The sequence below is a fragment of the Panthera onca genome, chromosome C1 (genome assembly GCF_046562875.1).
Source record: "Panthera onca isolate mPanOnc1 chromosome C1, mPanOnc1 haplotype 2, whole genome shotgun sequence".
NCBI classification, from domain to species: domain Eukaryota; kingdom Metazoa; phylum Chordata; class Mammalia; order Carnivora; family Felidae; genus Panthera; species Panthera onca.
The window spans coordinates 170,491,431-170,504,689 of record NC_138346.1 but is presented as its reverse complement, the minus strand read 5'-3'; the positions used below and the strand labels follow the sequence as shown (position 1 = coordinate 170,504,689).

The following is a 13,259-nucleotide window of genomic DNA, read 5'->3' as shown; positions in this document are numbered from 1 at the left end:
CTAAAAGGGAAGAGTTAAGAAACTCAAAAAAACAAAACAAAACAAAAAAAAACAAACCCGGAACAAACTCGAAGTCAACTCACAATCCGCCCACACAGAAAACAACCTGCAAATTCTACTACACATCCTAAGGATAGATAATTCCACTGTAACAATTATTCTACAGTAGAGAGGGGGGAAAGACGTATTTCTGAGAAGAGTTTCCAACTCCCGTTTCAAGGCTGGGATATCAAAACCTAATTGGGACTCTAAAGGAAAAAGTGTAATCTCACCCATAAACACAGCTGCAAAACTCCTGAACAAGACAACAGGGAACTATTCTTCTAATATGTCACACATCCAAGCTCCCTACACTCCTTTGATAAAAATTTTAAGTTTGTCATGATGAAAATGCAGCATAACAAATAGGTGGGAACTTCTTTAACCTAAGTATCTAAAAAAAAAAAAAAAACCTGAAGAAAACACTATACTCAATGGTGAACATTCTTTCCTTTTAGATCAGGAACAAGAAAGTGATACTATTCAACATAGTACTGGAGGTCCTAAACATTACTGTGAAAAGGGAAAAAAAGATTCTTTTTAGAATTAACAAGTGAGTTTGGCAACATCCTCATGTAAAACTATAAAATTCAACTGCACTCTGTATACCAGCAAACATAATATAATTCTAACGATACCATTCACAAAAGCATAAAAGTGTGAAATACCAAGAAATAAAACAAGATACAGAAGGCCTCTATAGAAAATTAAAATATTAAGAAAACAAAAGAGAACTATATCATATCTATGGACTAGAAAGAGTCCGGTTATAATAAAGAAGTTCAACTCTGTCAACTTATCTACAGACTCAGATTATTAGTTTGGGGGGGGGGGGAGGGTGGTAGTGGGAATGATAATTTGATTCTCTAATCTACATCAAAAGGAAAAGAGCCAAAAATAGTCCTTGAACAAAAAATGAGAGAAACTGCTCTGCCAGATATCAAAGCTGCAGTAATTAAGACAGCATGATACTGGCTCAAGGAGAGAGAAACAAAACTGTGGAAGATAATAAAGTGCACACCAAAATGAGCACCTAATTTATGATAATACCGCAAAGCAGGAGAGAAAGGGCGATCTTTGAAATAAGTGGTGCTGTGTCAACTGGGTATCCATATGGAAAAGAAATCTGACCCTAATTCATGCCATATTTAATAAGTGGTATTGAGAATTATCAATTATTATGGACAAAAATCAAACTAATCCCACCTTGAACCATACTCAAAACTCAACCGCAAGTGGATTTTTTTTTAAAAAGCAAAGCCTTTTTTGCTTTCTTCCCCTTTGTTTAACCTATACTGAGTTTTAGAGATCCCATTAAGTTGGGTTTTAGAAGTTAATACAGAATACTATGGACTCAGTGGAAACGTAATTTCTTAAGACACAACAAGCAACAGTCATAAGAAAAAGACTGAATCCTTTAGCTACATTAAATTTAAGAACTAATTTTTATTTTTTTAAAAAGGGGGTGCTAAACCCTAAATTCAGAGAAGATATTTGTGATACTTAACAAATGATAAAATATTATATATCCAGATTATATAAATACTCAGAAATCGGTAAGGAAAAGAATCCAATAGGAAAATGGAACATGTAACTTTACAGACAGGAAAGGGAAATGGCTAACAAACACATGACAAGATATTCAACCTCTTTGAAAAAGAGAAGTGCAAATTTAATCCATAATCACATATTATTTCACACTAAATTGGTTAAAAGTCAAACTGCCAGACAGTAAGTAGTGGTGAAGTTATATAGCAACAGGAAGGCTCAAACGCTACTGGTGAGATTTAATTTTGGCTTACTTTGTTTTTATTTTTTAAGTTGTTAAAAGTTTTTGATTTTAATTCCAGTGTAGTTAACATACAGTGTTCTATTAGTCTCAAGTGTACAACATAGTGATTGGACATAGTCTAAACATTACTCAGTGCTGATCATGGTAAATGTACTGTTTAATCCTCCTCCCCTCTGGTAGCCATCAGTTGGTTCTTTATAATTAAGAGTCTGATTTTTGGTCTGCCTATCTTTTTTTTCTCTTTTGCTCATTTGTTTTGTTCCTTAAATCCCACATGAGTGAAATCACATGTATTTGTCTTTCTGACTTATTTCACTCGGCATTATATCTCTAGCTCCATTTGTGTTGTAAGTGGCAAGCTTTCTTTTTTACTCCATTGTAAAATACTCCATGGCTATTGTGAATAATGCTGCAATAAAAAAATTTTTTATTCACAATAAAAAAATATTGTGAATAATGCTGCAATAAAAATGTATCTCTTTGAATCAGTGTTTTTGTATCTTTGGGGTAAATACCCAGTAGTGCAATTATTAGACCTTAAGGTAGTTCTACTTTTAACTTTTTGAGGAATCTCCGTACTGTTTTCCACAATGGTTGCACCAGTTTGTGCAAGTCCCAGATTGTGCGAGAGTTCCTTTTTTTCCACATCATGGCCAACGCCTTTTTTTTTTTTTCCATTCTGAAAGGTGTAAAGTGATACCTCACTGTAGTTTTGATTTGCATTTCCCTGATGGTAAGTGATGGTGAACATCTTTTCATGTGTCAGTTGGCCATCTGGATGTCTTCTTTGGTGAAATGTCTGTTTATGTGTTCTGTCCATTTTTAAATTGGATTTGTTTTGGGGGGCACTGAGTTTTATTAGCTCTTTATACATTTTAGATACTAACCCTTTATCAGATATGTCACTTGCAAATATCTTCTCCCATTCGTAGGTTGCCTATTAGTTTTTGTTGATTGTCTCCTTCACTGTGCAGAAGCTTTTAATTTTAATGTAGTCCCAGCAGCTTACTTTTGCTTTTATTCCCCTTGCTTCAGGAGACATATGTAGAAAAATGCTGCTATGACCGATGTCAAAGAAATCACTGCCTGTACTCTCTTCTAGGATTTATATGGTTTCAGGTCTCACATTTAGGCCTTTAGTCCATTTTGAGTTTATTTTTGTGTATGGTGAAAAAAGTGGCCTAGTATCATTCTTTCACATGTAGCTGTCCAATTATCCCAACACCATTTGTTAAAGAGACTTTCCCACTGCATATCCTTTCCTCCTTTGTCAAAGATTAATTGACCATATAATTGTGAATTTATTCTGGGTTTTCTATTCTGTTCCATTGATCTATGTGTTTACTTTTGTGCCAGTCGCATTCTGTTCTGATTACTAGAGCTTTGTAATATAACTTAAGTCTGGAATTGTGATACCTCCAGTTTTGTTTTTCTTTTTCAAGACTGCTTTGACTATTTCAGGTCTTTCATGGTTCCATACAGATTTTAGAATTATTTGTTCTAAAGTTCTGAGGAAAATGCTGTTGGTTGGGGCGCCTGGGTGGCTCAGTCGGTTAGGCGGCCGACTTCGGCTCAGGTCATGATCTTGCGGTCCGTGAGTTCTAGCTCCGCGTCGGGCTCTGTGCTGACAGCTCAGAGCCTGGAGCCTGCTTCAGATTCTGTGTCTCCCTCTCTCTGACCCTCCCCTGTTCATGTTCTGTCTCTCCCTGTCTCAAAAATAAATAAACGTTAAAAAAAAAATTTATAAAAGAAAATGCTGTTGGCAAGGCGCCTGGCTGGCTCAGTTGGAAAAGTGAGCAACTCTTGATCTTGAGACTGTGAGTTCACGCCCTATGCTGGGTATAGAGATTACTTAAATAAAAACACCATAAAAAAGAAAGAAAAACGTTGGTATTTTGACAGAGATTGCATTAAATCTGTAGAATGCTTTGGGTAGCAATTTTGTTCTTCCAATCCATGAGCATTCCATCTTTCCATTTCTTTATGTCATCTTCAATTTCTTTCATCACTGTTTTACAGATTTTTAAAAAATGCTTATTTTGAGAGCACACACAAGCAGGGGAGGAGCAGACAGAAAGGAAGAGAGAGAGAATCCCAAGCAGGCCCCGTGCTGCCGGTGGAGAGCCTGATGAGGGGCTTGATCCCATGAACTGTGAGACCAGAGCTGAAATCAAGAGTTGGACACTTAATGGACAGAGACACCCAGTTGCCCCAGTATTTTATAGTTTTCAGAGGACAGGTCTTTCAACTCTTTGGTTTATTCCTAAATATTTTATTATTTTGGTTGCAACTGTGAATGGGATTGCTTTCTCAATTTCTCTTTCTGCTGCTTCATTATTAATGTATAAAAATGCAAGAGATTTCTGTCCATTGATTTCTTACCCTACAACTTTACTGAATTATCAGTTCTAGTAGTTTTTTGGTGGAGTCTTTAGGGTTTTCTATATATAGTATTATGTCATCTGCAAATAGTAAAAGATTTACTTCTCCCTTGCCAATTTGGATGCCTTTTATTTCTTTTTGTTGTCAGAATGCTATGGCTAGGACTTCCAGTACTATGTTGAATAGAGAGTGGACATCCTTGTCTTGTTCCTGATCTTAGATGAAAAGCTCTCCAGTTTATCCCCATTGAGTATGATGTATGCTGTGGGTTTTTCATATACAGCCTTTATTATGTTGAGTTATGTTCATTCCCTCTAGACCTACCTTGTAGAAAGTTTTTATCATGAATGGATGTTGTACTTTGTTAAATACTTTCTCTGCTATCTATTTTTTTTATTTTGTTAGTGTTTATTTTTATTTATTTTTGAGAGAGAGAGAGAGAGAGAGAGAGAGAGAGAGAGAGAGAGCAGGGGAGGGGCAGAGTGAGAAGGAGATACAGAATCTGAAACAGGCTCCAGGCTCTGAGCTGTCAGCACAGAGCCTGATGTGGGGCTCGAACTCACAAAATGCGAGTTAATGACCTGAGCCGAAGTTGGATACTTAACCGGCTGAGCCGCCCAGGCACCCCTCTTTGCCATCTATGAAATGATGATATGGTTTTTATCCTTTTCCTTATTGATGTATCATGTTGATTGACTTGTGAATAGTGAACCAACTTTGCACCCCAGGAATAAGTCCCACTTGATTGCAGTGAATGATTTTTTAAAACATATTGTTGGATTCATTTTGCTAGTATTTTGTTGAGGATTTTTGCATCTATGTTCATCAGAGATACTGGCTTGTAGTTCTCTTTTTTTGTGGTGTCTTTATCTGGATTTGGTATCAGGGTAATATTGGCTTCATAGAATGAATTTGGAAGTTTTCCTTCCTCTTCTAGTTTTTGGAATTGTTTGAGAAGAATAGGTATTAAATGTTTGGTAGAATTCGCCTGTGAAGCTGTCCAATCCTAGGCTTTTGTTTGTTGGAAGTTTTTTGATTATGGATTCAATTTCGTTGCTGGTAATCAGTCTATTCAAATTTTCTATTTCTTCTTGCTTCAGTTTTGGTAGTTTATAGGTTTCTAGGAATTTATTTCTTCTATGTTGTCCAATTTGTTGGCATATAATTTTTTGTAGTATTCTCCTGCAATTTTGTTGTTGTTTTGTTTTGAGAGAGAGAGAAAGCACATGAGCAGAGAAGTATTGTTTATACTTCTGTGGTGTTGGTTGTTATTTATCCTCTTTCATTTGTGATTTTGCTTATTCAAGTTCCTGCACGTGCGCTCTCTCTCTCTCTATGAGTCTGGTTAGAAGTTTATCAATTCTGTTGATCTTTTCAAAGAACTAGCTCCTGCTTTCCCTGACTATTCTATTGTTTTTTTGTTGTTGTTTTTTTTTTTTTTTTTTTTTTAGTTTCTATATCATTTATCTCTGCTCTAATCTTTATTATTTCCTTCCTTCTGCTGGTTTGGGGCTTTGTTCTTTTTCTGGCTCCTTTATGTGTAATGGCTTACACACTTTGGAAAAAAGTGGCATTATCTGGTTGAGGTTGAACCTATGAACCAACAACACTACTCTTAGGTATGTAACTCCTAGAAAATCTGTTGTCAATTCAGAAAAAGAAGGATATTTGAATATTACTCTTTGTAACAAAAACAAAACAAAAACACAGGTAACTACCAAATATACACCAACAGAAAAATGAATAAATTGTGGTATATTCACACAATGTAATATATAAAAATAAAGTAAATTTAGGTGTATCTCACAAACTTTGAAAACAGCAAGTCACAGAAAAATTATATTCACTGTCCATTTATATAAAAATATGCAAAATGAAAGTGTATTATTAAAGGATACATTAATTTATGAGAAACCATAAAGACAATAAAGGAAATAATAAATATGAAATTCATGATAGTGGTTACCTCTAAAGGAAAGTAGAGATGCTATCAGAAAAGAACATATGAGGAGGTGATCTCAAAGCAATGATAATGTTATTAAGCAGGGTGGGTAGGAACATGATTTTTTTTTCTCCCTGTTCTTTAATAACAAGTGTTATAAATATTAAATCCATTTAAGATTTAATGAAAATTAGTTTTAAAATATAAATCCCAAAATATAAGAAGTAAACACATGCAAAAGTGTTCACTGGTTTTAGGAATAAAAGAATGCAAACGAAAGTACCATTTAAACTGATTAACAAGAGATACCCTACCTAAATGGCATTACTTAAAGCAAGGTGTGCTGAGATTAGTACACTTGCATACTTGGCACTGTTTGATACTTAGAAACTTTTTGCAACGCATGATGTATTAAGGGCTCGTAAAAATGTTCGTGTACTTTGGCTTAGTCATTTCATGCTTAAAATAGTATGGAGGCTCCTCAGAAAATTAAAAACAGAAATACCATTTGATCCAATAATCCCACTACTGGGTATTTACCCCAAGTAAATGAAAACATTTAATAAAAAAGATATATACACCCCTATGTTTATTGCAGCATTATTTACATTAGCCAAGATATGGAAGCAACCTAAGTGTCCACTGATAGATGAATGGATAAGTAAGATATGGTATATACAAACAATTGAACATTACACAGCCATGAAAAGCATGTGATCTTGCCATCTGTGACAACATGGATGGACTCAGAGATATTATGCTAGGTGAAATAAGTCAGACTAAGAAAGACAATGATATGACTTCACTTATATGTCGAATCTAAAAAACAAATGAACAACAACAACAAAAGAGCAGAATCAGATCTAAGTGCAGTAGGAAGATGGGCAAAATGGGTGAAGGAGAGTATGAGGTACAGGCTTCCAGATACGGAATGAATATGTCACAGGCACAAAAGGCACAGAGAATGGCATAGAGAACATAGTCAATGATACTGTAACAGCATTGTATGGTGATGGACAGTAGCTACACTTGTAGAGAACACAGCATAAGGTATAGGAAATCACCATGTTGTATACCTGAAACTAACGAAACATTGTGTCGACTATAATAAAAAATATTTTAAAAAATCCAACACACTGGATAACTACATCACGCTTAAATTCAACTTAAATTCAAACATTTGATGAAATAAAGTAACCATTAGAAAGTTTTAACTTTAACTGAAAAACAAAAAATTCTATGTATATTGTAAGTGAATTTTTATAAATATATATGCATACTGATATAAAAAATTAAAGGTAACACAAAAGGTAGCATGACTTTAATAAAATAATAAATAATAAAAAAGGCTATAATTTTCTTGATAAGATTTATATTTTATAGTTTGTTTGGTGTTTCTGCCTTTTTGTCATTTAAAATGAAGAAAACCTTCTCTACAGTTGGTAACACTTAAGGAGACCTGCACACTACAAAAGTTCATTACCTTATCATCAATATGCACAGAGGAGGATATATATGAATGTAATCATGTAAAAATTCCAAATAATGGCAAGAAAAGCCGTATCTGTCTATAATTAAATGTGTATGACCTAGAGAAGTATGTATTGTTCCAAGACCATCTGGCTGACAGATAGCAGGGTGTTTTTGGTTATTATTTGAAACTTTCCTAATAATAAAACTAATGCCAGCTATTAGTCAATTTTACAGGTATAAAGCAGATTTCCTTCTTTCACTACCACAGTTCATTTACTTCATATACTTGGAGCTGTTTCCTGCTGCTTCCTAAAATCAAACCTAGAAGGGGTCTAGGCCACTAATCAGATTATGGAATCTCAGACTTCCAGTGAAGCTTTTTGAAGTCTTTTAAAAGATATTCACCATGTTCAGGCAGGAGAGACTGATAGGAATTCATGATAGCTATTGCAATGAGAACATGGGAAATTCCGTCTTAAAATACTTGATTATGTTAGCATTCCTCATAATTTTCTGATGACAAAACTGATATAAAATTATCTCTACCCCTGATAAAGCTGTTCAATGAATGATTTGATAAGAGAAAGCACAACAGGGAGTCAAAGACTGGGTTCTGATGCTACTTTATTAGGTGATAGTCATTTACTTAATGGTACACAAGGCTCTTACAATCTAATCCCAGTCCACTTACCCAGTATTCGACTGTCTCTCTTCACAGATTTTATGGTTCCAGCTTCATTAAACTATTCACCTTTCTCTGAAGAGACTCTGAACTTTGCTCATGCTGGTTTTTCTTTTTCTCTCTTCTATTTAGTATATGCTTTCTCCCTGTATCTGTCTGAAAACTAATATTCTTCCTTCCAAGGTCCATATCAAATGTCGACTCCTGTGTGCAATCTTCCCTGGCATGACCATGTAAAATTAATCATTCTCTCTATTTTGCTTTCAGTGTTAGTAAAGCAGGAACCAGTATCAAGTTGATAAATGACTGTTTTTCCTACTGTTTCAAAATTTAATATTTACTAAACACCTATTTATTATGTGCCAAATATTATTTGTGCAGAAAAGAGTTAACTGTAGGCTGGAGACTGCTATCCTTCGAAGGCCTGTTTGCAAGGATGGCACTTGGTTAGTGTCTTGGAATTTGGACTTTGGGAGGTAATCATTCCCAGAAGATAAGAGCGGCTCAATGTGCCTAAACTATTTACACAAACATTATGGCTTATGCTGAATACCTGCTTTCATTCTGTGAGTCTGGAATTCTGGTAGATACCAGGGAGAAGGTGTCTATGTGACCAGCCCCCAGCAACAATCTTGGCACTGAGTCTCTACTGAGCTTCCTGGGTAGACAACATTTCACACATGCTATCCCAGCTCAGTGCTGGAGGCGTCAGGAGCTCCTGTGCAAATCCCCTAAGAGAGCATTGTGGAGCCTACAGCTGGATTCCCCAAGACTTCACTGTGCCTTTTTCCTTTGAAGGTTTTACTTTGTCCCTTCTCACAGCAACAAATCATAGCCATGACTACATCTATATGCTGAGTCCTGTCAGTCCTCCTAGCAAATCGTTAAAACTGGGGGTGGTCTTGGGGACCCCGACACACCCATATATTATTTCACTTAACTTGCACAAGCAGATATTATTATCCTTACTTTACATATTAGAAAATAAAGGATCATAGAGATTAAGTGACCTGGAATAGGACACACGATTACAAAGACAAGATCTGAACATAAATTTTTTGCTTCCACGTTTGTTGCTTCTGTGTTTCCTGAGGGAAGGGAAACCAAAACTTTCCCATTGAAGGTTCACCATAAATAATGATTCTCAGGTTAAATAGTTAAATGGTCTAATAATAGTTTCAAGTTAAAAAAAAATTTTGAGTCTGGGCTCTTCTAATCTTTAAAATAAAAAATATGGCATTACAGAGTATTGGATATGTAGGGGGGGATACATAGAGGCCCGGAAGGAACAGGAAGTAACGCACAAACTGTTTCTCACTGTGAGATGCTTTCCTAGATTCTCTCTTTTGAATAGTCCCTTAAGGACTTTATACCATTCTGTGGTTTGGACATTCTCAAATGTGAGGATCTTTATGTAGGAAGTCTTGAGTACCTTTTAGTAAAATCTTTGAAGCACAGTCGTAGTTTATTATGATGTCTGAAGAGTTTTGGATCACTGGGTATTTCAGATAGAAAAACCTGGGCAACTTCCAAAGGCCCCTGTAAAATAAGAACATAAAACAAGTGTGTTTTGGTCTTCTCTAAAATCAGAGGTAGAATTTACCCAAATGATTTTTTCTTAGCAATGAGATGGTTCCACTTAAGCTTAATGCATGTACGTCTATGCCTATATTAAAACTTCTCACAGACAGATTCTGGCAATTGATTTGCAGCTTCTCTTAATGCCAAATTTTATATTTTTAAGTACTGCAATTAAATTAGTGCATTTTTCAAAGAAAAGAGGAGTTCCAGGACTGACTATCGTATTCATAGAAGCATTGTGCTTTGTACTTTTTATATTCCATAATTTATCCTGGATGCAGTCAGCTGTTGGAGATGACCTTTTGTGACTGTTATACCTTTTGGAAGTAAAACCCCCAAATCATGTATGTTTTTAGGGGTAAAGGTGTTAAAATATTTACTTCAGTATTGAAGTAAATCAGTATCGATAGGGCAGTATCAGTATTGATAGGGCACTTTTTGGTTAAAATATAAGATACATAATATGAAATCTTACTTGAAGCCTTTCTGGATTTTACCTTACCCTGGAATATTCCCTAATCATCAGCAAGAGAAGCTGAATGAACCCATCACAAGGAGATAATGGGGATGGCTTCTAATCTGTATATGACAAAACAACAATAATACGTACGTATGTTATTAAAACTTTCAAAGCGAATCCACATTATTTATTTCCTGCTCATGACTCACTGTGAAGGAGATGTGGAGAAGAAACACCAGGGAGTACTAAAGGGGCAGGCATTCGCATGTTTGTACGTAGCTCTGAAAATGAGGCCTTTTTAGATCACGTTCATGTAGGACAAGATTTTAAAGGAAAGGCCATTTTAAGTGAATCAGTTCCTTCTTAATAGAATGTTTGAGAACAGATGGGTAGACAAATACAGGCAGTACAGGAGGAGGCATGAAAACCTTAGTGACAGATCATACTAAAAAGATTTTTGTTTTTCAGTCTATCTTCATTTATCCTTTGTGACTTCTGCAAACCACTTCTAACACAAATCTTTTTCTGCCTGATCTGACACTTACCTGTGATCTCTGTGAAATGTAATCATGACATCATTCCCAATTCCACTTATGACGGAATTTACAGAGTACTAGCAAAAAGCACTAACCTGATTCACTGTTGTGCCTACAGACCCCTGGAGCACCATCTGAAGCATTTTGGGGTCTGCTGGATCCTGATGTGTTGCAAATGCCAACTCCTGAGTCTTTTTCTGCATATCTTCAATAGCAACTTCAATTGGGGTTAAGATGATCTGGATGAAATAACATTAGGTCAGTGTCCTGACTGAAAACTATTTAATGAGCTTTATATATAATCAATTTTTTAAAAAGTGGAGACTAAGTATAAATTATTGTCCAGTAACATAATTCCAAACTTTGGATGCCTTAAAAAAAAAAAAAAAAACCAACCTTTTAAAGCATAAACTAAGGGTAAACTAGGGACCAAGAAAAGAAGCTGAAATTAATGACTCAAAAATGGGTAAACTTCTAGTACGTTTACACATGAGGGGCAGTACATAATGCTACATCCACACTGTTCTCACATGGCTGCAATGTATTGGTTTCATTAATCCTAGTTCCCTGTTTGGGGACTTACCTCCTCCTTGTGAGTGACATTGACCCTTGTTTTAATATAAGGAAAGGCATGAGAAGTAGTCAGAATGGTCTTCCGTTTGAATTGTTCATGAAGTTCCCCATGGGCACGGCCATCTAAAGTGAAGGGCGTACAGTACATGAAACGGCGAAGATTATAATTTTTGTCAAAATAGGTGATTCTGTCCTTCATCTCATATGTGTCAAAGTATGGCTCCACATAGGTAATCTGAATGTATGCCTAGGAAAGAAAAAAAGCCCTTCATTTTCTCACTGTTAAGTCATCATTTAGTCCTTCTCCCTCAAAACCACAGTCTCAGAGATATACGTATGTACATTCTGGTCTAATTAACCATACCTTGTTAGGATCTAATTTACACTTGTCTACAGGATTAGAGTCCTTGATTACTTCAACCACATCCTCTCCAAATCTTTCTCCATAAAATCCCTACAATAAAGAAAAAGAAACCTTTTACATGAAGTTAACATTAGAGAGTAGAGAAAGCCTCTCAGGGAGACTTCTGACCAAAATTAGGCTAAGTTCATGTACAACCATCCGAATAATTACAAAATAATTATTTAGGTTCACAAAAATTATACTTAGCCTATTAATCTGATTTTATTCCCATCACTCACTTTAACACAAAATAAAATAACAATTTTCTCCAATAAAAATACTGGATTCCATAAGAGGTCCTCAAGAAAAACAAAAAGGGAACAGAAAGCAGAAACAAAAGAAGCTCAGTATCTTTGATGTATAGAATCTTACTATTGAGTTTGATGTGGCCTGACTTCTTACAGATATGGGTCAATGAACCAGCATTCATTTTATGAATGATTTAATATTCCAGAATTTTCAAATAAAGGCATTGATCTGTTGAAAGTTTTATACTGGTTTAGATTTTGAAAAGTCAGCCCAGTCAAGAATGTAGTAACTTTGCCATTTAACACTGAGTAGCAGCATGGGCAATGGATGGAGATATTCAATAGGAAAAATTAAATCTGAATCTTCAAAGGAGAACCCCTGCTCTTCCCTCAAAGATAAGTTTTATGATTGAGTAAATTTGGAAGACACCATGTCAGCATTTCCCAAGACTTATTTAGCTCTTAAAAAATAAAAAGTCACACTTTAAGCCAATTTATGGAAGGTGAACACAAGCATGTAACAGTCAAGAAATTAACATCAGCTGAGAATAAAAACAAGCCCCAGAACATTGCTTCTCCAACTATTATGTGAATAGAAATAACCCGGGGATCTTGTTAAAAATGATGAATTTTTTTCTTTTGTTTCAAGTTTTTATTTCAATTCTCATTAGTTAACATATAGGGTAATATTGGTTTCAGGAGTAGAATTCAGTGATTCATCACTTACATATAATACCTGGTGCTTAACACAAGTGCCCCCCCCCTTTTTTTAATGTTTTATTATTTACTTTAGAGAGATAGAGCACAAGTTGGGGAGGAGCAGAGAGAGAGAGGGAGACACAAAATCTGAAGCAGACTGCAGGTTCTGAGCTGTTGGCACAGAGCTCGATGTGGGGCTCGAACTCATAAACCGCCAGATCATGACCTGACCTCAAGTCGGATGGCTCAACCTACTGCGCCACCCAGGCGCCCCGTAAGTGCCCTACCATCACCCATCCACTCTCAGTTTGTTCTCTACAGTTAATGTCTCTTATGGTTTGCCTCCCCCCACCTCTCTTTTCTCCCCCCCTTCCCCTATCTTCATCTTTTTTGTTTCTTAAATTCCACATATGAATGAGTTCAGAACGTCTGGGGTAGGGTCTGAGACT

At 35.7% G+C, this 13,259-nt stretch overlaps 1 protein-coding gene across 15 annotated transcripts in view; it reads right to left on the bottom strand.

Moving 5' to 3' along the window:
* DOCK7 (dedicator of cytokinesis 7) overlaps positions 1–13,259 on the bottom strand; it is a 234,727-nt gene that overhangs the window by 6,609 nt on the left and 214,859 nt on the right. For all 15 annotated transcript variants that reach the window (XM_078451829.2, XM_078451830.2, XM_078451831.2 and 12 more), the window contains 4 exons: positions 11,825–11,914; positions 11,471–11,707; positions 10,983–11,126; positions 9,743–9,849 (listed from right to left, as the gene is read on the bottom strand). In XM_078451829.2, the coding sequence (XP_078307955.1) occupies positions 9,743–9,849; positions 10,983–11,126; positions 11,471–11,707; positions 11,825–11,914 (578 nt within the window). The remainder of the gene's footprint in view (positions 1–9,742; positions 9,850–10,982; positions 11,127–11,470; positions 11,708–11,824; positions 11,915–13,259) is intronic.